At 37.8% G+C, this 27,679-nt stretch overlaps 1 protein-coding gene across 4 annotated transcripts in view; it reads left to right on the forward strand.

Moving 5' to 3' along the window:
* The window catches only part of sphkap (SPHK1 interactor, AKAP domain containing), a 98,318-nt gene that overhangs the window by 19,676 nt on the left and 50,963 nt on the right, over positions 1-27,679 (forward strand). For all 4 annotated transcript variants that reach the window (XM_015361426.2, XM_015361425.2, XM_015361428.2 and 1 more), the window contains exon 2: positions 25,744-25,822. Coding sequence is in view for 3 of the 4 variants with exons in the window: in XM_015361425.2 (XP_015216911.2) it covers positions 25,779-25,822 (44 nt within the window). In the remaining variant the exon portion in view is untranslated. The remainder of the gene's footprint in view (positions 1-25,743; positions 25,823-27,679) is intronic.

Below are 27,679 nucleotides of genomic sequence, written 5' to 3' on the forward strand. Positions count from 1 at the left end.
TGATTGGAAATCTCTGATGGACAGTAATTGTCAAGTCTTTTGACAGATTTTCTATTGGGTTCATAACTGTACTATGACTGTCCCTGACAAGAAACCACAATTTTTTCCATCTGGACTGCATTCTCACATACCTTTAGTTAACTTTCCCTTTCTTTTTCCAAATTGTGACTTTCAGGGAAATGAAAATAAATAGCTAAGGTTACAACCTGTGCAAAATGTTTTACAGACCATATCAACAACCATTGTTAACTCTCAAGGCAATGTTGCCCACATTAAGACATTAAGGTAGATGCTGCCAACTACTGTGTGAAGAAAAACAAAATCTTAGCCCGTTACATTTGATAGTGGATCACTTTGTATAAGGTCAATATTTGATCTCTGAGCCACATATAGATGGATGACACATACTGTATACTGTATGCAGAACCCAATGTCAGTACTACTCCGATATTGTCACGGGTGTCGGAAAGGACGAACTGTGGAATGACAGGAGAGCGAAAAGACCCTATGCGTTGCAGCAAGACGGGGGTTAGCCCGGGCTCAGCTGTTCAGGAAATGCCGTATAGAGACCTGTGCCCTCAGGTAGCGGACGTGGGGCGACCTGGTGCTAGGCGGGTCTCAGGACATCCCAACGTCAATGCTGAGCGAGTAGCAAAGCAGAAGCAGGATATAAATAGGTTACACAAGAAGACACACCAGAAAGACAAGAATAATCACAGGGAACTAGGAACAGGAGGAAAGTATGACAGATATTTGTGGTATATTTTCCAGATTTCCAGATGTAAACTGTAAACTACACGACGATTGAAAGAGGATGCCGACTGTAGGAAAAAAGCATGAATGTACCACATGAGACTTCGCAGAGCTTTATTCCATGGATACCTTGAAAGTGGAGCCGTACACACCCAGCACTAGAAACGGTCCCTCAGACAGTTTCAGGTCCTCCACTTTAGCTTAATGTTCTCAGGGGGCAGAAGAAATAGCTTTGCAATAATTGAAGTTGACAGTGCAGAAAATCGATCTTAGCACAACGTCAAGGGCATGGCACATTTCAACAGTTCATTCCAGAGTCGCTCCCCATTATGGATGAGGTGCCAGCGTGTGTGGCATTATGGTCATAGTTTTTTTATTGCCTGTTAACAAAATATACGTTCTATTTTTATAAAGTACAAAAACATCACAATACATCACATTTGTCTTTGTTGATGACGTATTTGCCAAAAAGTAGGTTTGTACCATCGGGTTATTTTAAAAACCCTACACTATTATTACTTTCAGCTAAAACATACTGTAAGTCATGGTATGATTCATTGTGTGGGCTCCATCCTAAACTTTCTAGGATTCATGAAAACAAAATAATAATGAAGTAATCGCCATTATTTGTAAAATATTACCCGCCTTTGAAAATTCCCATGATAAACTAGGAATAGATCCGTTTGCAACATTCAAAATTAAAATTCTGCATCTCTGCATTCACAGAATCAAGTGGGCTGTGACTTGTTATGTAATCAAAGAAAACCGTTGAGTGTTTTGTAATGGAAGCCAATAAAAACAAGAATGATCACAATACTTTAAAACAATGAAAAAGAAGATTAGGGTCAGATTAAAGATTAAGCAGGTTGTGCAATACTGTTGTTTGTCTCTGAGTCAAGAGGTAAAGGTAATACAATTATTTATTCCAAAGTGACATCATTAAAGAAATTGTAAGTAAAGTGAGTGGATGAACTGTAATATAAATGTATATGTACATATACAGTACAGTCAGTATATTTACGGAATATTTTACTTACCCAGAAAAAAAATTATATAAAATAAATAAGTCTTACTTAATTTTCAAACATTACAGCACTTAGTGAATGACAGACTCATATCTCTGTTGAAAGATCTCTGCATTTTCAGGCAGAGGAACTGTTTGATGGGAAAAGCACTCAGTAATTTTCCTTTTAATTTTGTCTGTGTAGAATGTAGAGATTTTCTAAACCTTCTTTTCTTTAATGTGTTTTATAATTCCTTTAATGTCACTAATTTGCAATGCACACATTATCTTTTTTAACCTGCTTTTACACAAGCCCTTCATTTAGTCATCAATGTTCCAATTATCAAAAGCATTCTAAAGAAATAGCCATAAAAACAAAACAATCCCTATTCACATTTGTGAATTAATGATCCCACAGACACCCACTCACAATTGGTCGTACATGCAGTCTCTGTTTTGAAAGTGTACTAATTTACGCCTCAATTTAGTCACAAAGGATTACATGAGCTTGAACAGTTGTTGTTTCATTTACTGATATACTTTTAAATGTAATTTCTGATATACTTCAGATAATTCTTCTTTATCTTATCAGTGCCGAAACTGTAAGTGTAGACTTTACAAATGCATATACCCATTTCTTACATAAATGTTATTAAAACACCAGAGTTTAGACAATAAACTTATAACTATAGAAAAGTGTGCATCATTTGCCTCCCTACAGTACATTTACAAAGTAATAAACTAGCATTAATCCACAGAGAACCAATGACAGCACTTAATGAAGCCTGCCTTGAGAGAAGATTGTTAAAACACAGAGGTTGTAGGACATTCTTTTTAGCAAATATCCTTCCTATTGTAGAATGTATTGAAAAGCTTTATCCAGATGAGGCCTCTGAAGGCCATAACACAGGGGAGTCAATATTAATAACAGTATGGCTTGGCTTTGAAATAACAGAGATCTGACCATTCCTTACTTCTCCAATCCTTTGCTAATCCAAAGGCGAATCTCTGAGGTTATCCTTTCCTTATGAAGCAAAGGAGCATCAAATACTGGCAGTGAATCACACTTGTTTTTGCCTTTACTTCCATTGTACCTCAATATATACCGTTATCTGCAGCAGGTGTCGTTTTCTGTGGAGAGATGTTAAAAGAGGAACAATGTTAAGGCCTGGAAATGAGTCACCAGTAATGAGTCATAAATATTCAGCACGCTCAGTGCAATTAACTTCCACTGATAGGCGTAAGATTGGTTCGTGCTACTCTTAAACCTTAACCATCTGTTCACAAGGAGAAATAGTTAATAGAAAAAAAAATCTGAAACCCTCTGTTACAGGAGAAACAATAAAAATTCAAAGAACTATACAAAAAATACTAAATCGTAAACAGTTTTAAAATATAAATATTGCTTCAAAGCTCAGTCTGGCATGTTATGTGGATTAAGTATGTGCCTCAAGACTGAAGACTTCCTTTGAAAATTATGTAACACAATATTACAACAGGTTCAATTAAAAATGTACATTTCAGCACACATCCATTCTTTTTAACCTTTTTTACCCAATGCAGGATAGCAGGGAAACCAGAGCCTGTTCCAGCAAGCAACTGGCATAGGGTAGGGTACACCCTGGATGAGACACCAGTATCTCACAGTGCAGACACACAGACACAGATATGCACACACTCACACAAGGGCCAGTTTTCCCAGAAGAAATTTGACCCACAGATTTTTATCTTTTGGACAGTGAGTGCACAGGGAGAACATACAAACTCCACACAGGCAGCACCCCAGGAATTGAACCTTGGGCTCCACCACTATGAGGTAGTAATGCTCACCACTGCACCACCATGCCACCCACTAATACAATCCTTAATTTTCAAAAGCAATAAACCACCTGTTTTTAGCAGCTGGTAACCAATAGAAAAAGACAGCTTGCAACTTTTTCTCTACAGCCCACTTCTCTTTAACATCAATGTTACATTTCTTTATTTTCACAGTGCATTGAAATCTAATGGCATTTGTTAGTTAAAGAGGTCGGGAGACTGATGCAGTTCTATCAAGGTGATATTCATTTGGATGTCAAATAGCATAGCGAGGCCGGCTTCTTAAATCCATGACAAAAACACTTGGACAAAAGTGAAGGCTGTACTTGCAAATGTACACACAAAGCACTTTTTTGTGCAATAACATAATCTGTCCCATGGCTTTCTAAACAAGGAGAGTTTATAAATAAGGTATAGTTCTGTATTCAGTTTGGGTAAATGGAGAAAACCTGCCCTTTTCATTAATTTTTTGTTATTGAGGGTGATCGTGGGTGCGGTAACAGCACTGAGTTTTTCCATGCACCTTCTGTCAAAGTCCTTGTTTGTTATAAGCATACTCACTGGTTTCTCACAATTCTTAAATAAAGTCTATCTGTGGGCCTTCCTGAAAGGAAACGTTTGACAAATATCCCATACAATCAAGTCACCTTAATCAATACAAGATGAGCAGAATGGTGTTTTCTCGATTCATTCTAAAGAATTCTACTAAATGTTATTAGGAGCTTATGCTTTTCCTTTTTAACAGTTCTCATGTTTTGTCATTTATTGAATTCATTATTGACTTAAGTAGTGAAGATTACAAAGCACATGGCTCTTGCTTTTTACTGTTTGTTGATGTAAAGACCAACACAATTCCTGGATTTAAAAAAATGTCATACATATTTAAGAAAACTCGGCAATGTAACAGGAACCAGAGGACACAAGTGAGGAGATTGTGAGGAGATGCATTTAGCAATGAAATAGGAGGCATTTATTTACACAAACTATGTGGGTGTCTGGAAAAAGCAGGCCAGCCAAGTTGTTGAAACCTTATTTCTGAGGTTCTTTAATGAATGGGTGAATTCCTCACATAAGTAAGCTACTAACAATCACATGAACAATTTGTTCTCACATACAATAACCTGTCTTCTGTTCTTACAGTATAACCATCTTAGAATTCAGCCTGTGATAGGCCCATATTGAAGACCAATGCTGAGTGGTTTTAAAATATACCAGTTTAATTAAAATGTTAGAATCCGGTCATCAGGAATCTAAATCAAAGTTAAGTGGCAGGAATGAAATTAAGACTAAGAAGCACGTGCAGGGCTCCTGGAGTGGCTGATATTAACTCAATCAGTCCACATATTGCTAGTGCACTCTGGGGTAGATCATTAGCCAACTATTCCTGGCTCTCCTTCTGCAATGGTGTTGCAATGGTGTTGCACCAGCAGGGTATGTCTGAATTTGTATCAGGGAAAGAGGCAAGTGTCCCCCCCACCACACTGTGCCTCTGCCATGGTCTTGGGGGGGATTTTAACAAGGTGAACCTCTCACAGAAGAAGCTTATCGCTTTCATCTCCCCTGCACCCAGAAGAGCGTTGCTATGGTCATTAAAAATGTCTTGTTCTAAACTGAAAAAAAATGTCTTTCCTAAAAATCAGAAAAATGTGAACATAAATCCTAGGCTCCAGTGTTTGGATTTTGTCTGGCTACCAGGATAGAAGTACCGAATGTCTGTGCAGTTACTCTTTGTGGTTTTTTTCCCTATTCCCTGGTGCATAAATAAGTGATGCTCAATTTTGTGTGAGCTGATTTCCTTGAAAATTACAATTGATTGAAAAAAATGAGAAATTGATAGAAACCCATGAAGCTTTTGCTTTCAATTTTCACTTTGTGGGAATATACTTGGTGCAAGTGGCAAGGCTTTATTTACCCAAATTATATTCCTGTCACTATAGGCAACCTTTTGACTCCAGTGAATTGCAGTGTTATTCTCCATGATCGTTACTAAGCTTAAATTGTGAGCTTAAATTCAGGGGTGAAGAAGCTATCTGTATTCATAAGAATCCAATCAATACCTTGGAAGGCCGTAAAGTGATCCTAACTTTCTGAACTATGAGCACAGTAAGCTAGCAAGCTACAAGTAACAAGATTAATCTGTCAATACAGACAGTCATTTGTTCCAAACCTGTCCTGAATGAAGCACCTGCAAAAACAGAGTGCATCTGTTTAATCACTCCAGTCCTGGAAGTGGATCTGCTCCAAGAAAACATTTCAGTGTGAAGCCTAGAAATTCTCTTTCTTTAAATTATTGGGATTTAAATCCATACAACGTCCTTGTCAGCTCTCAAATTCTTAATCAGCTTCCACCATTTTCACTCTTTTGACTTCTCTACCTCCAGTTGTGTTCTAAGAGACTATGAACCATTATAAATAGCCGTGTGTCTGTAATGTAATCTGCACAAATACCTGTAAGAACCGTGCTACATACAGTAGTGTTGTGTAGTGGATATGAAAGAATTATGACACTTTTTTTAGTTTTATTGAAATAAAATGGGGCCTTTTTAGAAATGTAGAATCATTATTTTTAATTTTAAACACACATCCAATTTGGAATCACCTAATTTGAAGATCCTGACTACTGGACTTTGTAATTAAAGATCCCCTGGTACTTTTTGAGACAGTAGAGCTGTTCATTCTTGTGTCTTGGATCAATTCCAGGGTCATGTAATCAGGCCTTCCTAAAGGTCCCTCTCAATTCAATGAGTGACACAATTTCTTACTTCCCTACCTCATCTTTGTGGGGCAGCTTGTGCAAAATGACTGCCACATGTTACCAAGGTAGAGTAGGTCCTGCACTTCAGTGCTTAATTAAAAGACCATCCCTTCTTAAAGAGATCCTTTGTAATAAAAAGTACTGTATCAATGCTAGGAATTATTAATTATGTAATTAGTATCTCACATAGAATTGTTTATAACCTTTGGGTTTTTGGCAAGAATATAGACCTCATGAAGTGTTCGTGCCTTTATGCGTCTCAATGAATCACCAGAGAGCTCTAAACAAAGATTGCTATGCATTGCTTGTTCATATCTACATATTAACATGATTAGCAAGGCCCTTCAGGATAAACACACTCAGGCTGAACTCTCAGCAAGTAAGAGCTAGTGAACGTACGTACTGTATGCTTGGCTTGTGGTGATTCAGGCATGTGTCACTTTGTCAGTTTTCATGGCTAATGTCTGAAGTCAGTATCATCCAACTACTACTTGTAAGCAAACAATATTCTGCTGGACAAAGGTATTTCTGCTTGTCATTCGTGCAATGAATGAAAACCAGGATGCCGAATCAACCAGATATTGCTAAATGGAACATAAAACACAGCGGAATATAGTACTTTTCACAGGAAAGATTTTGAGCAGGCTTCATACTGACTTTGTCAATTAATTAAGAATTAACAACATTAAAAATGAAATTGTTGCTCAATTCCTCCATTTTCATAGGAGTCTACTGTATATAAATTATTATAACACTTCTAAGGTACGTACTAGAACGCATCACCTTCAGGGCTACTTTAAGTCCTCTCACAGGATGCTGAAATGCCATTGTTTTCATCCACTCTGCACTGTCACTTCATGAAATGTCCCAGAGTGTAGCAGAAGTGCAAAATAAGTGGTTTTATTGCTAATTCATTAACAATGACTTCTCCTGTTCTTCTATATCATCACTGAGCTCCAAGTGTATGTGTGGAATTCGCAAAGATACCGGAGAGTGGCCACAATTAGATGTCCCAACTCTTAATTCACTTTCAAGAACAATATTGGATTGAGTCTCCCATGTGCTGAGGGTGTGTGTCTACAACTAAGTGCATTGCAATGTCAGTTGTTTTCTTAATTTCTAAATTGAAACTCTAGGGACTTCTTTGGTTCAGGTTAAATTAATTTGTGAAAATTCATAAATATATTTGATTGTATTTGCATGCTGAATTTACCCTTTATTAAGACCGCAGTTATTTTTGTTAAATAAATACACATATACAGTATATGCATGCACTTCATGCACTTCTTACTGTTAGTAGAGAATATTCCACTGAAGACTTTTTGTGCATTTTCATTTTCATCCTTATGTTTCTCATTGACCAATATAAAAAGGAGTGTAATTATGTTTAAGACCAGAGGTGCTCCTGATGTGTTATTGTGAAGTTTTGTTCCTAAGACCCCATTCTGCTTTTAATTTGACAGTCGTTTGAGCCATTATGGTCTTCTGTCCCCTACACCTTATTTGTTTTCACAATACTATTAGTCATCTTTGATCTTAACATTATATACTACTTGATGCTACTAAAACTACTTCTTTAAATACTATGCCCTGGTCAAAAGATGAGGTTTATATTTGTCTTACGGTGAAATTTCTGCTGAGAAAGATACACTGATATGTTCAGTCTACATGTGCAGTATTTTTAATTGCAACCTAACAACAGCGGCATATTCTAAAACTAACAAAAGACCATATAAGTACTGTATCTAAAGAAACCCATTTAAAATAATTTAGAACTGCTTGCTGAAGGTCAAAGTTCACCACACTCCTGTAAGTCTCTGTGGTAACGGCCATCCCATCTCAGGAAGCAAAATAAATCCTCTTAAGGGCCCTAGAGCTGTTCTTATGTTTGAATATACATTGTCAAATTTTAAAACTTACGGTTCTCCTGAGATATCAAAATTAAAACCATTTCATGTGTCAAGTGTAATTTCATTTCAAATTTGCTTTTCATAAATTTCCACATGACCTCACTGATATACTGTATCTTTTCTGTATCGCAGAACAGAAATATTGGATATTTCATTAATCCTCCCCCTCCCTCCTCCCAGATCCGTCATGCAAATAAATACTGTAGCAATTCAGAAAAATGTCACCGAGCTCACATTACGGCTGACAACCTGGAGGTCCAAATACATTCAGTTTTAAAACAGAAAAGGCGAGGCCTGTCTACAAGTCCCCCCCCCACAGGGGTTAAGAAAGTATTATGAGAGTTATATTTAGAAAACTGGAAGAAACAGGCTTGTAGGAAATGTATCATTTGTCTTCTGTGTCATGACACTCAGCACCAGACAAGGCTGTTGACTAAATTGTACTTAGTTTCATACTGGAGGCCTGAAGGCTGAGGCAAGGTTTTTATCAAAAAACACAATAAAAAAGTTAACTTTGTTGAAATAGTTCAGTTTGCTATTGTATGTTCCCAGTGCCATTATTTTGTATCAGTCTTTTTTCAAATAATTCATGAAACCTCAGGCTGCAACTGAGCATTAAAAATGTGAACAGAAGTACAAGAGGGTCACACAAGTGCCGCTTTCAAACAACACTTACTTTGTAGAGCGTAATGGACACATAAGGAGGGGGAAAAAGCTTTGTTGACCTAAGTCACTGTACTTCGTAAAACCAAGTTCTGCTCTCTATTAACAGTTTGCCTATTTGTCTCAGTTTATAGTTTTTATCATACACTTTGACTGGATCAGTGTGACTTCTCCCACTGGATAAAACTCTCTTTGGTAATTAATGAGAAAGTAATTTGGCTTGGAAAGTCCTGCATCTCAAGATGTTGTTATCTTGAAAAGCATTACATAGTGTCTCCTCACTTTTCCTCTGTTTTTCCAAAATAATAATAATAATAATAATAATTCCTTACACTTATATAGCACTTTTCTGGATACTCCACTCAAACCGCTTTACAGGTAATGGGGACTCACCTCCACCACCACCAATGTGCAGCCCCCACCTGGATGATTGATGGCAGCCATAGTGTGCCAGTACACTCACCACACACCAGCTATCAGTGTGGAGAAGAATAGAGAGATGAAGCCAATTCATAGATGGGGATTGTTAGGAGGTCATGATTGGTAAAGTCCAATGGGAAATTTGGCCAGGACGCTTGGATAATACCCCTATTCTTTTCGAGAAACGCGCTGGGATTTTAAATGAATACAGAGAGTCATTAATTAATGTACAAATAGTCAATTTTTGTACATTAAGATTTACTTAACCATCTATTTCCATTAAAAAATATTTTTAAAATTATTTAAAAAATATTAAATTATTATAAAATATATTATTAAAAATAGCATTGCTGCCTAGCGTCCCTGGGGGGCTGGGTTCAATTCCTGGGACACTGTCAGCTTGGAGTATTTATGTTCTTCCTGCATTCACGTGGGTTTCCTCCCACAGTTAAAAAATATACTGGGAAGTAAATAGCATTCTGTAAAATTGGCCCTGGTGTGAGTGTTTATGTCTGTTTGGGCCCTGCAATCGACTGGTGTCCCATCCAGGATGTACCCTGTCTTGCACCTGCTACTTGCTGGGATAGGCTCCAGCTTGCAACCCTGAATTGGATAAATCGGTTTCAAAATTGATTGATTGCTTAATGTAGTGGTAACAATAGTTGAATTATGTGTAGGTGAGGAAACAGTAAACTCAAGAAAGCATAGTTAATGTGCATGCATGACTAAGATTTTCCTTTGGGAAATGAGACATTGAACAATGAGGATTAAGGTCACAAAAAACAAGCGAGTTGTAACATTTCTGAAACTGGAAGCACAAAAGAAATATATTATAATTGTTGCCATTACATTTGGGAACAAAGTGTTGCTGTGAAATGTGAATATAGCGAATATCAAATGATTGCCTCCCCCCCCCCTCCCCACCAATGTCTGTGAGATTGGGAAAACCCACTTCTAATTATCAGATTGGCTTCAAATGTGCCTTTAATTAGTTATACATTTTACTAGAAAGAAGAGTAACATCGCCAAAGTTTTGTTTTTGCAAATCATTGAATTTGGCAGAATATTAGATGAGTGGGCATGAGATTACATCCATTGTCATTCCTATTCATTTAAACATATGGATGCTGGCAGTGGGGTTGTGGGGAATGAAGAGAAAGAAGCAGGAATTCAGTCTCCAAAATATATGAGGAAAGATGAAGGTATTGGTCATTAATTACATCGGTGAAGCTGTGTTCTCTAAAATGACAGTATGCAGAGTGACAATGGCATGATCTAAGTAAACAATGGAAATAAGTTCAAAATATCTTTAAAGTATAAAGAAGTGAATATTAAAGGTAATTTCTAGATTCACTTTTCTTTTCTCACCAAAAACAAGACTTAAAAAAAGCAGTTTTGAATCTATGCATATATGCTTATCTTAAGTCAGAAACACAGCCATCAACCTACTGTAGGTTTCCATAAACATTTCAGAATTTCTAATCTTAGTCTTTGATGTATGTTTAAAACTCTAACAACATAAATGCAAAGAAAGTGCAACATTATGCTTTTATTTTGCCCTCCGCAAACAATAAAATTCAAATTTGCACAAAGGCAAGGCTATTTTTATTACTTCGCATTTCTAAATTTTTCAAATGTCAGATAAACTTGTTTTCTTGCAGCAGAGAATAACTTTGACACTTGATGAGTCACAGAGTAGCCTGAAGTGCAATATTTTTTAAAGAAAAGCCAAGGCAAAACATGGTCTAAAGAATTAATTAGAATCTGGAACATTAAGGAAATCTGCCCTTACCCACTGCACTGACACAAAATATATTTTCTAGAATACTAATCTGCTCAGTACACAGTGCAGGAAGACCATAAAGTTGACATACTTCACACAGCCCATGAGCTAATATTTCCTAAGCAATATCACTCATTAGTAGAGTTGTCTTCGCATGCATGGGGAATCCTGGAGACAAATGTATTACAAGTGTCTTATAGACGATTTAGCCTGCTGTGTGTTGGGTCATTGCATATGTTATGACATCAACCCTGAAACCTACTGTCTGCCCCTCATTCCCCTCACCCACTTGAGCTGATTGCAGAAACAGTCCTCGCCCCAGGTTGTACTACATGCTTGAAGTTTTGAAGTGGCAAAATCTGAACATCCCTGGGGATGATCCAGTGAGCACTTACTGAATGAAGGAGTTAGAAACACGAAAGTAAAGATCCTGCAGACATACCTCGATTTAAAATAGGTAAGTGCTGAGTTTTAAACAGTAAGAGCCTTGTAAGGGCCACTCAACACAGATATTACAGTATGTCCCATAATTTAAATTTTGGAACTTCCCACAAAATAACTGACCAAACTGAGGCAGGGCCAGTTTTGAACTATGGGCCAGTAGATCTTTCCTCTACAGAGAGGTTAAGAGGTGAAACTGTCTGTGAGATAAACTGGAAAATCCTTTTCTAATTCTGACATGTGCTTAAAATGTGCATTTAATTTGTTTCACATTTTTCCTGTGAGAAATGGCTGGGATCAATAAGCTAATCGCAACCAAACAAGTGCTGTGGCTCAAAGGATCTCTGTTGTGTCTATTTGATTTTCTACTTTCTAATTGCTCCACAATGTGGAAGTTACGAACAACAGAATATTTACAATAAAGTATTTTTTTAGCTACTTATTAGACATAAACTATGAGGAACCATACAGTTCCTAGGAGCATATATCCCTCCATGTTGGTTCACAAGATGACAAAAGACGAATAATTTAACCACCTGGGGAGCCCCAGGCTGGATAGAGCTCATATGGTCCAGAAAGGCTTTTATTATTAATAAACCATTAATATTATTATCATTAGTAAATGCTCTGGTTCAAAATCAAGCGTCATTTGTGGCAATAAGAATAATTAATTATTTAAGATCATAACAAGAAAATTGAAACATATTGATTTCAAACACAGGATTGCAATTTGATCCAAACCGACATAAGATATAAAATTTACACTGACAGAATGCCAATTCATCACAGGGAGCAAATAAACGAGGAACATTTTGGAGTCATGGAGGAAACTCAAGATTCAGATGAAAACGTCACCTCGCCCTCAAACTTAACATCAGATACTAATTTTGAGTGACTCAAGGGATTGCCAATCATGGAGTATTTGGGAAATACACAAAGGAGAGAACATCTTTAGTCAGGTGCTTGAACATGCTTTTAAAGCAGCTGTGAAAGCTTCTACTGGAAAAAAAATAACCAGTAACTCCACACTCAAGGGAAGAAAAACATGCTTTTCCATTTATTCTTCCTTGTTCAGCAAGGTTGAATACAGTGGTGAATAGCCTGTGGATCGCCTAATCCAACAGCTTGCTGTGCAGCAGAATAAGGCCACTGTGCTAGAACTGAGAAGGTACCTCATGTTTGGAAAGGTTTCATTTCCTCTGAGGAAACTGATATGCAATTAAATGAACATTTCTGCATTTTTAAAGCATTTAGCAAAACGAAAACAGCAGCACAGATTGTTAAGTGCAGAAAGGAGAAATCTGTTTCTAATTTTGGAAGTGCAGATACAAGTTAACACCCTTCTGTCATATTTTCTAATGCTCCCAGCGCAGCAGTTGTAAAAGCAAAATGCTGCTTACTGAAGGGGAGTTTAACCTTTTGGTTTGATGACGTGCAATGCATGTTCTCATAGTTTAATTTCTATATCATTGCTTTTGGAAAACCATCGGCCTTCTGCTTTTTTCGGACTGTTACGTCCCAGTTTGCGGTCTGTGTGTGTTTTTTTTATGTTCCACACTGCTGACCCTTGATTGTTCTCCCTCCCCCATTGGCCCACCATTACACCACTGTTCCGTATGACATCATAATCAATCAGCCTCTCAGCCAATCAAACTGCATCTTATTCGGTATATAACATGGAGGTTTTCAGGAAGGAGGGCCTTTTGTTTGACTTCGGTCCCATTTGGTTTTTGCTTTGCTTCATTTCGCTTTGGTTAATCGCTTCGTTTTGCTTTTGCTTCAGCTTTGTTGTTTTGTTGGTTTTCTGTTCATTTCTTTGTGTTCGTACTTTCGTTTGTTTGTGTTTTCTTGTATTGCCATTACCTTGCCCTAACTTGTTATATGTTCAACTTTTGTGTTCTTTTGTACCCTGTTCCTGTTGATTACTCTCATTTTCCCTTATTTGTATTCCTAGATCATACAAATGTGTGTTTTTGTGTGAACTTTTGTGTAAAAGGTTAGTTTAGGTTGTTGGGTACATTCTACACACTTAGTTCATTTTGTATTAGTACACTGTCATACGGGTGAGTGCTGTTTGTCTTGTATGGTTTTGGGTAGTCAGTGGAGGTTAGCTAGGGTGTTGAAGACGCCAAAGACCATGTGTTTCGGGTTACCTTTTGTAGACGGGTTAGCTTTCCCTCACTTTCCTAGCCAGCTCCATTTTGTTTATTTTCTTTTCCTTTGGCACCACTCTAGTTCCTTACCCCTGTGTGTTATCGTGTCTTACCAGTCACTTATTCAACTTAATCATCACTTTTGCACCCACCTTTGCTATCTTGCTTCCTAGTCCCTCACCAAAACCCACCTGCTTCCAAAAGAATTATCCTAAATGTTACAACCCTTTACCCCTAGACACTTGGGGTTGTAAAATGGACAAAATTATATATTGGTATAGTTTTAATTATGAATCATTTTTACATTAAGAAACATTTTTTTCAAGAATAGGTATATAAAATCCCAATAGGCATGCAATATTGTTTCAAGAAGATCTTAAAAAAGACAGGAAGTGAGGGGAGGTCATTCAGCTCATTTAGATAAATTGGTTGCTAATCACAAATTGATCTGGGGATCTCATCCAGACACCTTTTGGCTGGGGTATCAACTTTGACAACATAGATTTTGTGAAGTGTGCTCCATACTCCCACAACTCTTTCAGTAAAGAAGTGCTCCCTGTGCATTTCCCGGTGGTTTCCACCGTGTTTTCTGCTTCATGTTTCACGTTAATGAGTGGATTTTGAGTGGAAGTCAGATCTTGAGCAACAGTCCTGATCGGTGTTAGGACAGTAAAGCTTTTCAATAGGTAGAGAATAGCATTCATCTGGATTCTCCTGATTCTCAATGAACAGATAAGAACAGCTGTCAGTGCAGCTGTCTTCAAAGTGCTAGCTATTGAAAAGCTTGATACACTGTATCCCGCCAGCAACATATTTATAACCCCTTTCATCAGCACAGAGGAACACAAAGTTCTTTACAATAGCTTTCTTGCTGAGCCATTGATCATAAACAGATATGCAGTCACCACTAACATGGCAGCTCTTCTGTGCCAGAAAGCCCTTTGGTGGTTGGAACAGAAAGAAATCCGAGTAGGCAGGGTAACAAGGAAGCACATGATTAATCTGGGAAGAGGGACTTTTTCACATAAAAACATGTTTTCGCTTTTCAAGAGTGTGTAAATAGATCTAATGTAGAAACAACCTAGAGTCAATGACTCATCTATAGACAATTCCATTTTATCAGTACATTCCCTAGTTAACTCAGATCATTGAGGCACCAAGTTATATGTTGTGTTACAGAATGAAGACATATATGAATTCATCCATCCAGACGTTTAACCTGTGTTATATCTCAAAACCATTCTGCTGTGCTTTATTTCTGAATCCTTACAAATGGGTGTAGTCTTGATTTTAATTATAGGCGTCAAAACATTTGGAGACAGAAATACATATTTTGTAGATGTCCCATGAAGAAGGAGTACATACAGTACAAAAGCCAAAAAGAGGTCCCTAGAGCACACCCACCCCCCAGAAAATCACTTTTCCCTCAGCATTGCTCAGCTTGCAATCTAACCAATTCACATCTCCCGTGCTTCTCTGCATTCACTAGCCACCTCTATGCGAGTATCATCTCCATCAGTCCTCTGACTGAGGAAACGCAAAGCTCTATATTATGGTGGTAGTGTTACAGGTAACTACTGTAGATGAACTTAAATTAACCACATCTCAAGGCCTGATGCTGTTATACTACTTAAGAAAACACAATTTTATCTGTAAACAAGGGGGTAGTGTGGTGACCTGGTGTTTAGCATCACAGCCTTGTAGGGCTTAGGTCCTGGGGTCAACAGCTGCAGTGCTGTCTGTGTGGAAAGTGTATGTTCTCCCCATGTTTGAGTGGGTATCCTCCAGGTGCTCTTGTTTCCTCCCACAGTACAAAAACATCCTGTTAGGTTAATTGGCTTTTGGGATAATTGGTCAGAGTGTGAGTGTACAGTATGTGTGTCTTGAATCTGTCAATAGTGATGTCCTCTGGTTTATGCAGAAATTCTGCAGATATATTGCAAGTTATAAATCAAAAACAGATTTGGGAGAAAATAAAATATTAAGTAGCCTTAAACAACTGAACATATGCCAAAAGCACTCAGAAGGAATCTCTTTCATCTCTGCTTTATTCTGGATTGGTTAAACCGATCACTGAACATGTGTTTAGTATGTGCATCCCATATATGGCTGCTAAATATTCTCATGCTCTATTTTGACTAAAAGAATAAAATGAAGACTAATCTGACTATTTCTATTCTGCCCCGAACTGCGACTGGCTGATTTTAAGACATTTGCTTTAAAAAAAGAAGCAGATACAGTTAGGTAGATAAGAACTGTCACTGACAACAAGAAAATGACAAGAGATTAGATTGACATCTGATTGGAAAGGTTTCAAAACAGCTTTTTAAGGATGAAACATTAGAACCCAAATCAGGAAAAGACAAGAAGGGGTTGTTGTTGTTTTTAAAGCTAAAACTGAAATTGTGCACAACCATGTGACCAAGTTACACTAAATCCTCAAGGTGTGACATCTACAGTACATTATAGCATCTAGGAGCTTTATCTGCCCTGCTCTCGAAGTGTTTGTTTCTTGGCTACGTCCACTGGGCATTATGTACCTGCTGTGCGTGCAATGCTTGTGCTTCAAGCTTGAGTTACTTTTAATTACTATTGTGTTGTTCTTTCACCTAACACAGGAGAGGAGAAATAATCAGAGCAAAAGAGTTCAGCAAATAAATGAAATCATTAACTTTTAATATGAAGATCTTCTCATTAACTATGTTGAATTGAAGGCATACAATGATTCCTATCCTGAATAAGTGCAGCATGTCAGGAATGGTTTCCTAGCAGTCAGACGTTTCTTCAGACTGTTCTGTGCACTTTTCTAGCACTTACTCTAGGTCACCCACACTGCAAAGGGCAGAACTCATCAAATGTTTTTTATGAGCTCTGACTTACTAAAGCTATCTATGGCAATGCTGAAAGATATTATATCCTCCCACTGAGTGAATGTAAAAATCTATGATGCCTTTTAAAGACTACCCCATTACCGAACCTTGTTCTGCTGTTCTGTTGGCATATTTGCATAGGAAAGAACCTAAAAAGTGCCTTTTAAAAGTCTCAAGATACAAATTTCAATATAAATATATATTTTAAAAAAATGTAGCAATGGAATCTAATGTCATCTCCTGTTTCCTCTACCAGCACACATACTGTAGGTTTTTATGCTTGGCTATGATTCCTTACTTACAGAAGATGCATTCGGTTTAACATTCCTGGTAGCCTTTCACTGTCTCATGGTCACACCCTCATGCATGGCTTGTGCTATCCCCATCACAGCAGCAGAGCAGAAATAAGTTGACCTGAGACAAATTTTAAACAGTATATCTGCCTAATCTGAGTACATTTCTCTGGACTTGTAATTCAAAGCGTAGCTTTGATCTTAAGCTCACATATAAATTGAAAGTGTTTTTAAATCCTTGAATTTTTAGGGCAAAACCCTGCAAAATTCATAATTCAGTTAATCCTAAGAGGTTTTGAACAAAGTTTAACTCCCATTGACCATTGGCCATTCTTATCCCACCATCTTCAGAAATCATCAGGTGTTCCTCCTGGAGAGCTTTTACTGTCCCTGTTTATAACGCCTCCTTTTTAGTGCTATCCCTGCATACTGTATACAGTACAGTACCAAATTTCAGTATCTACCCAAAATCTTGGTAGTATACTGTACAAAGAGGGGACTGAAAAAACACAGATTCAGTAAATTATTAAGAACAGTTTCAGTAACAATATTTCCAAATTGCTCCGCAAAACAAAATATCAAAAGACCATGGACATACAGTATAAACCTGATTTCTAATACACGTTAGATGAGTAAAACCCACCTAGGAGAAAAAGCTACTTTTTATTTCTTTTGCCATTTTCCACTTGAGTAAGAAATCCTTCAGCTTTTCAATGTAATGTCATTCATCACTGCTAAGTTCTATATAGTATAATTGCATTGAGGCTTTTCATTTACAGGTAGTCTCACTACAGTCATTGGTAGCAATAAGTTTATTTCCATTCTTCAGTGTGGCATTTTCTTACAAATAATTATCAAACCACTTTCACTGGGTCAGAAACCAATCCTTTGAGTAACTCCCTCAATATCTTTTTACTACATACAGATATCATTATTTCAGTTCAGAAGGTGATTCTGTACCCATTTCTCATCTTTGAGACTTAAAAATGTACTTGAATCAAAAAATGAAATCTCACAGGACTGAATACCTTTTTACATTTGATTTGAACTACTACTTGTGCAGAAAGACGTGGGTTTTAAACCTCAGACGTTTTTAAACCCCATTCCAAACTCTTCTTTATTTTGTATCCTTTATTAGAGGAGTGAAATCATATTAGTCTACAGTGGACAGAGGAATCTTCCTTGGCTCATCTAGGCTTCTGCTATCAAAGCATGAGAAAGAAGTTCAACACCTACAATAATTTCCCTTGTAACAAAACGTTTGCAGCGGGTACATGATAAGTTGTTTTTCAGCAACACAAGAAACTGAGAAAAGCTCCTGCAAAGAGTATCGTCTTTAAAATTCTTGGTTAATATGGAAAATAAGAAAAAATCCTGGTTTTGAAGCACAGCAGCAAGCTTTTGAAATTGCCTACCACCGTATGCTAAGTTGCAGTGAGAATTATTCAGGCTCAAGGGGCAAAGTGTCAGCATGCAAATTTCTGAATTCTCTGAACATGGTTTGGGGTGGTAAAGAGTGCAGAGATTTTCTGTTTTTGTCTGGACAGGAAAGGAATGCCTTGATGGATAATTAAGACCTTTTCAGCTGCTAAACACTCCCGTCATGCAATAAGCTATTTTCTCCAAGGTGCAATTTGCATTGTTTGTTTCTTAAAGGATTTTTTTTATTTTAGAAAATCACAGGAAGATCACATTGAAGCACTCTCTGGTGCACGTCTTGATTGTTTATTGTTTTCTGAGCGACAATAACCTACCAGTTTTTGACAATATTGCAGAAGCTGGTAATTGAACTCCACCGGGGAAAAAAAGAATAACGATTGAGATAAATTGCATAGGAAATACAACCATGTCCAAATAAAATCATGGCAAGCTCTGATGATTAACAGGTGTTTTTTCTAAACAAAGATTCCAGCTTGACCTCAAATTAACCAGACAATTTTGAAGCACCTTTGATTTTTCAAGTTTCTTCAGTAGTGAAATAACGGTAGCATTTAATATTCTTGCTGAATTGTCATGAGAAGGCTGTGAAATAACCTAAAAAACACAAATTGTCTTGAACATTTTTGGTAGGAGTCTTGTAAGCATTAATTAATTAAAACGTTAATTGTATTTGGAAACAATGTGTAAAACCAGTTGTCTCTCGGAGTAATTGTGTCACGAATCGCACGCGTTCTCACAAGCACCATCGCATTCCCATGTGCAGCAAGCACTCACACCCTAATTAAGCCCACACTTGTTTCCTATTTAAGCCCCCTCTTCATATTGTCCCCTTGCTTGCTGTTGAGAACTTATCTAGAAGAGCTTACACAATGTACCCTTCTTCTAGTTACTCTTTGCTTTTGGCTCTAGCTTATGAACCTTGGGCTACTCCTTGCCTAGTGATTTGGATACCTTTAATAAATTAAGATTCATCTCTTTGGCTTTGCACAGGGTGCTTTTTCCAACAGATAACCCTCTGATAAATTGTCATTATGTCTCCAAGTAAAGGTTCAGTATTTCAATATACTGTATATACTGTAGCTATCTATAAGATTTCTATTTATTATTATTTAATAGATGTGTAAATTATTACACACATCTATTTATCTTATAGCATATGTTACAGTATATCTTAAAGGAGGTAAAAATGTTTTTGTTCTTGTATGTACCTTTCTAGTCTAAGATACTACTGATGAAGTGTTGCTTAAATGTCTTGTTTTGCATTTGCTGGGAAGAGCTGTCTTCCTGTAGTCTTTTCCTTGAGGGCTGGTGTTCCACATTCTGGACTGAGAAAAAAGTGGATGGAATGTTGGGCTAAACCGGACATTTTCTATTTTAATCCCACACCGGGAAACCTTAAGTAATATACTGAAGATACAAGAATGCACCTTCATTAGCTATTGATTTTCACTTCATTATGTTCAGCAGTTGATGCACTGGTAGTTCAGACAGAATAGAAATGAAGATGCTGTGTATTTGTTTGCATTAATTTCTCATTAGTATGTATTAATTAAGGATGAGGGCATTTTAAGTAAGTATGATAAGACAGCAGTACTCTACATAATTTCTTCTTACAGAAATTCTGTATAGTGAGATCATTGATATCTGAAATCTTTTTGTTGATTGAAAAGGGGAGAGAAGGGTATAAAAATCTGTTTGAAAGCAATATGAGAGATTTGTCTCCTTTCACTGGAGGCATTCATGTTAGTAATTCAAATTGTTCTTAAGAAAAGACATGGGTTATTACTGGGAAAAGAATCAAAGCAGGGAATACCGATTGATGTAGGACACATTCCTAGGTTGTGGCTCTGAGAATGTTGTGGCTCTTAATCATTAACAGTCACATCACATATTATCTGGAAGTTTGGAGTAATGTGGGAACACTGCAAGTCATTTATTAGCTTTATGTATGCTGGTGTTGCACACTGAAAGAGAATCTTAATTCAGATTTTGGCAGAAACGCAGATAAGTTGCTCTGACCTCTGATTAAATAACACAATGCCTGTCACAGATGTGAGTAATTTTTGCTCTTTTAGAAAATGTAGTAGCAAACAAAATTCCCATTCACGTGTTCAGACTACCAATTTCCGGCAATCCTAACGTGAGTTTATTGTCCATCCTTTTCAGAAAGGAATCCAAGCTTCTCATCACAAGCGCCCATAACCTGCAAGCTAACATCAGCTGTTCCAGCATGGTACAGCTTTCAAGCTGTGCTGTGTGCTCATTAACTGGAGAATCTAAAGGGCAGTATTATAAAAAACAAAACGTATATGGGATGATGGTTATTTTCATTTGAATAGAAATGCTGTGTCTAGCAGGTCCATGCTGACCACATGTAATGTACTGTAGATAACCCAGGTACTGTGGCTTGTTAGGTGTTGCAAAGGTAATAAAACTTGTCAGGCAGCCCGTTACACCAGGATCAAAGACCTTGGCAAGACTCTCTGAATTCCTTCATGAGCAATAACCGCTGCCACTCAGTTCCTGTGGAATTAATACATGTAAGAAATATACAGTAGTTAAATATATAGTTGGCCTATCACCCATCACTGCAGGATTCAAGATGTACTGTAGCCTGCAGAAAATATTACTCTATGGATAGAATTGCATTACCTCCTGCAAAATTTTTATAAGGCCCCTTAAAAGGATGACACAACCGAGGACACAAGATTTGTGAAGGGGCTTCTGTAGTATACAGTTTCTGTCTTTCCCATTAAGAAGGTTTATCTTCAGGTTATTATCATTAACTACTGTGTTCATTCTGTGCCTCCAACAGTATTGATTACGTGACTAATTGATGAGGCTGTGAGTGATTAAAATGGGTCGGACTCAATAAAAAGACTGTGCTAGCCAGTAAGCACATGACTTGCCACCTTGCTTCATCAAACAGCAAAGGGTTTTGCTTCATAAGGTGATTTGGTGAGTAACCAAGAGGGAATGATTCTCTTAGATGTAGCTACACACACAGACTTTTTTAAAAGCTTTTCTAACACGGGGAATTTAATCCCCAGACAACAAAGCTTAAGTAATAATCAGACCTTTCCAGAAGGTCATGGAAGCCTGACGCAGGAAACGGGGCTTGGGGGCTTGAGACAGATGCCTTTCACAACATCAGGATTCTGCCCTTGTCTTTTTAATTGAAAGGAGCCTGGGTTGCAAGTTCACATCTTGTTGATGTCAGACAAAGGCATTATAGACTTGTCCTTGGGAGCACGCACTCATGCGAGAGGAGCAATATATATCTGGCAGATTTGTTTGTCATAGTGATCCCACTGGCTAGACGTCTTTCAAATCTCATGTAGGAAAGCAAATCGCATGTGAAATGGGGAAATAAAACAACAAAACACATTATATATGTACAATAGTTGTTAGGAGCTGAAGAGGGATAGACAATATTTATTAAATGAGCAAGCACAGCAAACTGGGCTTAGGTAATTGAAAAACCCAAAGCAATTCCTTAGTAGTTTATTGTGAGAAGAGGAGAAAAAGACTTCAATATTCTGAAACTTATACGGTTATAAAAGGCACAGTATTTAAATTGTTGATACAAGGTATTTATATTTTGCAATTCAACACAGCCTGTTCAAAGGAAATGTTACTTTCAATGTAATCTCACTCACTTGAAATGGGAACAAAGATTGTTTTCTGGGTCTAAAGCAACATGTTTCTCTAGTATAACATCATAAGAGCATAAACATTTTTCAGACAAGAGGAGGTCATTTGGTCTATCTAACTCATTTGGTTGCTAGTAGATAACTGATCTGATTACATTGTCCAGCCTTTTCTAGAATGAAGTTAAAGTATCAGCTTTTGACACCATTCCTGGGTAACTCGTTCCAGGCTCTCACAATCCTTTGTTTAAAGAAGTGTCTCCTGTCCTCAGTCTTAAAGGCATTTCCATGTAGTTTCCATTCGTGTCCTCGGGTTCATTTTTCACCTTTACTTCTGCCGAAAACTACATGACTGGCTCTGTCAAATGCCTTGGAGCATTTTGAATATTGCTTTCTCGGCTCCAGCCTAAAAAGATTTAGTTCTTTAAACCTGTCAGAGTGAGAAATGTCTGTGAGTACTGGAATGTGCCTGGTCGCTTTTCTCTGGACTGATTCCAGAACAGCAGTATCTATAAGAACAAGAAGGGGCTGGTCCACGTGAAAATCATACCCTAGATCAATAACCCACATTATCAAATTCCCTAGGATGTGCTGAATACCGTACCTCTTAATACGATGAACTAGTGTTGAATAAACAAAAGAGTGATAACAAATACAGTTTGCCGAACATTATTAGTTCAATTTTATTTGTTCTTTCAAATACCAAATGCTAATATTTATGGCCCCAGATATCCATGCTTATATGATTAGCAATATCTAAAAAATTGGGATCAGGTAAGTCTGCCGCACCTTGCCCTAAATTTGACGTGAATCAAATTGTTACTCTTCAAGTAGTGTGTTCTTTTAAAGCAATATAGTGCTTTATTATTTCCCTGGGAAGGATCCTGTACTATGTAACATACACAGTTCAGGGTACGTATATAGTTTTATTAAAACTCTATTTTCATATAGTTTATATGTATTGCAGCATACAGTATAGAGTGATCGTGTATATAGAATTCAGTCTGTATTCATAGCACATTTGGGGCTGTTGCCTGATCAACATGGTATATTACCAGAATGTCTGCAGAAATCAGAGAAATTCTTCTTCACTAGGAAATCATAGTTTGTATTCATTGGGAATTTGAGGTAATTATTTTAAATAAATCTAATTTTAGCTGATGTATTCAATCAACCGTACTGTAAAAAGTGCATTGTGAAGCAATTAAACTTTTCAGATGTGATCATGGACAGAGGATACTGAACTGTCACACAGAGTATTTATCATGCAGTCTATCGTGTCTTACCACACGGAGCCAATGCAACAGCTTGTGCTCCCTGGATCCTATTTGTATGTGTACCAATTTCATTGCTCCACAGTGCACAGTTTTCATGATACTCTTGAGTGAAGTCAATTAATGTGATGAGCACTCTATATTACTTTGGCAAGTGTATCTAAAATCATTCTCTATGTTTAACACCTAAGAGACACTACAGTATGTCAAATTGCTCTTCAGTGCAAGTGTACTTCAAGTCGGTGCTCCCAAGCAGCTTGACCAGTAAAGGAGATCACTTTGTGAGCAGGTCGAGAGCTCCATGTCCACACTTTGCAAAGTTTGAGAGTCTGAGCCTTGATCTTGTCGCCTGCTGAATGGGGTTAGGACTCCCGAAGCAATGGGGCTCAATTGGCAGAGTGGAGGGGGAATTGCTCAGCTAGGGTTCTAATTAATATAAGGTCCCCATCATTCACCAAAGTACTTACAACCTGCTGGGAGACTGTGCCGGGATTCCTACAAATAACCCCTACATTAAAATCAAAGGACTGTGCACTACTAACCTAACACCACCTGACACCCAGCCTTCAATGTAGACCCTCCCCCCAACTGGCATTATGGTTCCCTTTCCACCAGAAGAACATAAGAAAGGCTACAGGTGACAAGGATGTCATTCAGCCCATCCAACTCATTTGGTTGGTAGTAGCTAGTTAATCCAAGGATCTCATCCAGCAATTTCTTGAAAGAAGCTTCAAGATTTGAGCTTCAACAGCAGGGATAGGATGATTCAAGAACTCCTATAACCCTTTGGCTGATGAAGTCTCTCCTGTTTTCAAATTTGAAGTGCACTTCCATGTAGTTTCTACTCATGTCTTTAGGTTAGTGTTTCTTTGTGCGTTCTGAAGAAATCTGCCGGGTTCCCTTCATCAAGGCCTTTGAGGATGCTGAAGACAGGTGTCAGGTCCCCCCGTCGTCGTCTCTGTTGAAGAGTGAAAAGGTTGAGTTCCTTCAGCCTGGCAGTGGAGGAATTGCTCTAGTCTAAGCAATGTAGCGACTCCTGTGGACTCCCAGAAGGAATCTGGGAATCCTCCTCCAGCTGCTGTTACTCCCCCTGTGGGACACTGTGGTGCTTACTGCATGACAGAAGAGGGGTAGCTGTGCGGGTGGACAGGTGCGAGGCCCTCACCTGCCCACTCTCCTTCTCCTCGGGTGGCCCAGGTGTGCTCGCTTAGCCCCGAGACAGAAAGAAGCAGCTGTGGTGTCCAGCCAGTGGGCGAAAGGAAATCGCAGCTGGGCCAATGAGAGAAGCTTGGATTACAAATTACAATAAAAACAAAACATTCAGAAATTAAAATAAAAGCTTAAAACAGGTGTTGTGTCCCTAACCTGGACTAGCCGAAAAGATACATACAGTAGATGTATGCTTTGTTATTCTGTGAAATACCGGCTCGAACTGGGATCAAAATTAATATTCAGAAAACTGAGCCACATGTTGACTACTCATGTGCTTCTCTGTTTTCATTCTTATTTACCATACAATGCCATAAAGAGAGATAGATAAACATTATTTTAATTTTTAGAAATATCACAATTGTATCCACTCTCTAAAAAGTGGTGTACTTGAGTATATCCATTTGTGATGTGTCCATTAATGGGCTTAGTACAGAGACTATGGGTAATTCTTCCTATAAGATCTCTAAAGTGAATGGGCACTGTAGTCCCTCCGGGGCTGAAATAGATTTCCTTAGGAAAAAAGGTGTGTGTTAAAAACAAAGAAAACTGTTTTTTTCTTTAGACTTTGTATAATATGGTGCAGATCCTAGGGGAGAGAGAGATTGGTGAGAAGAGGGGAAAGATCCTCAGTTTAAGTAAATATAATATAGGGAGCAAGTTTCATATCAACACAGTTAGACCACACATTGAAACTGCCAGTTAAAGGCAAGGAGTTTACTTCAGGTAAAACTGCCATTCATAATCCGAATGGATAAGAATGCTTCTGTAATGAAAGCTTTAAACCTGAACAAAATTCATGCCATCTGGGTTCTTATTTCCCAGATAAAATATACAGCTATATTAAATTACCTCAAATAATTGTGGATGAGCATAGCTATCAATTACAATAGCTTTCTATTTCTATATCAAATCATGGTGCAAATAGAACAGATGTTCTCTCCTAAGCATATGAGAGGATAGATCCCATAATCGCCAGAATTCAAAGATTTACCAGTCCTCCAAATGTGATCATGTTTTAACTGTTCTCCATAATAGTTTAGTAGCAGCTCTCACTGAGGGTTTGAAATACAAAGAACAATATTCCTCACGTTATTCAATGATGTTTCATAGTAACATTTTATCATACCAGGGAAACTGAAATATCTTTTAAAAAACAACTATATTTTCCTAAAATGTTCCTAAATAATGCAAGCATACATGACATAATTCATCATGAAAGTGGTGATGTTCATAACTTACTATACATTAACTGTGCACTAGTTGCCTACCTGTACTTGTGTTAATCTATGGTCTTTTGTTTTGCAGGTGAGGGTATTCATTGAAAACTGGATTAAGGAGATATGTTAAGTGCTTTGCTCAACATGTTGAAAAACTTAACAGAAAGGTAAGAAACTGCCTAAACATACATTCATACATAGGTCCACAAAAGATACAAATGTAAACAATCTCAATTAATGTGGAGTTCAAACGAGGCAGGCTTGCTAATAAAAAGCATAAACACTGACGGTCGTAAAAGACATGGAGACTTTGTTATTCGTGACAACTTTTTGAGACGCTCTGTGTGCTTTCATTGGAAATATTCTGTTTCCCAGTCTAGGTTGGTTAAAAGGGTCTATTTTATCATTGTGTGAGAATGACTTCGGGCAACATTTAATTCAAAATTGACAAACATTCAATGTAAGCATTAATGGTTTATTAAGTAACGAATGTGAGTTTTTGTGTCTGCCTGATAGCTTATTGTTCTTTGCAGGCTGCTTTTAACATGCATGAAGCCCTTGTAACTTGCCTGATGTTACACAGAAAGCAATGCTGGCTATTTGAGGATGCAGTGTGAACAGTGGGGTTCTGCATTGGAATGAGCCATGTCATTTGTTTATAAGCAGTTTGGTTATGTCTTTCCAAGCGCAGCCACCTTCTGTGGATTGGAAGCATTGAGCATTGTCATAAAGTCAGTAAGACACCGACAGTTTGGTTTAGTGAAGGCTAAACTGAGAACCAGATCTTAAGGCTGTTGTTTAGTAAAAAAGAAAGTGTGTCACTCTATTAAAATTCATGAAATAAGTAAAGGACAATAACAAGAATATCAGACAAGCTCCTGAGTGAAGCAGTCATTTGAAAAATGAGGGAAAAGCACAGGTGCATAATCAGTGCAAACATAAAGAATTAACTAGGATTTTAAGTGTCCTCAATGCTCATAATCAGACCCAACAGACTGATTGTGCAGTCCTTGGCTTTCCAGCAGGTGCCATGCCAAAGTCAATTGTCTTATGCTCCACTGTGTAATTTTCTTCTGTGATATTATCAGCATCAGAAAAACACAATATTAGTATGTTTTCATTACTACTAAAAAACTTTCCATAGTATCATTCTGAATTTCTCTTTACTCTTCTGCTGATTGTATTCTCATATGCCTTCATAACAGGCACTTTGTATAATGTAGAAACAGACAGCGGTCCGAGTAGTCTTTCACAGCTGAGCAATCTTCAGACACTGGTAGAGCATCTCCCAGATTCAAGCTTTGATGTTAAGGACAACTTCTTTGAATGCTCCTTGATGAAAGAAAGGAAGAAAATCAGCACTGCCCCAGTTTCCCGATAACAATGATGGAACTGAACAAGATCTGGTTTTGGCCTCAGCTGTCTCAGTCCTACATGCATTTCCATATTCAAAACCATGCGTGGAGTGAGGAAGGTATTGCCTGCCTATTTGTTTCTTAAAGAGTCAGCTAAACTACTCAGTCCTGGTATATTTTTTTGAGTCAGAAGTCACCTTATAGTAGCTATCCATAATGTAGAGCATAATTAACACCAGAAAGTGTGTTTTGTCTGTGCTTTCTCTGGTTCTTTTTTAGCAGCAACAATACATTGCACTTGCACTGTAGCTAAACTCATGTGAAAGAGGATGAGTGATCCTCAGGCTGATAGGAACAGGCATGTTAGTACTGCTGTTTGAAAAGAAGGTCCCTCAGTAACCTGAGCACTTCCCACTAGCCTTGTGACGTGTGTCAGAGCCCTTTATTTCTTTTCTCGGTTGTATCGCTCCTCACCATGGTAAGGACCTTGCAGTTCAATTGCTTTGTCTCATACACAGTTGACATATGACAGAGTGGCCTGAAAAGGCATTTAAAAGTATGGGAGGAACGTTTTTTCCAGTTTTCACTAAGCTTTGTTCTATCTGGCCTTAACTAATAGGAGTCGTAAAAAGAGAGCTTGGTTCAGTAAACCCTGGAGAGGATGGTCGA

Source organism: Lepisosteus oculatus, chromosome 13, assembly GCF_040954835.1.
Source record: "Lepisosteus oculatus isolate fLepOcu1 chromosome 13, fLepOcu1.hap2, whole genome shotgun sequence".
NCBI lineage: Eukaryota > Metazoa > Chordata > Actinopteri > Semionotiformes > Lepisosteidae > Lepisosteus > Lepisosteus oculatus.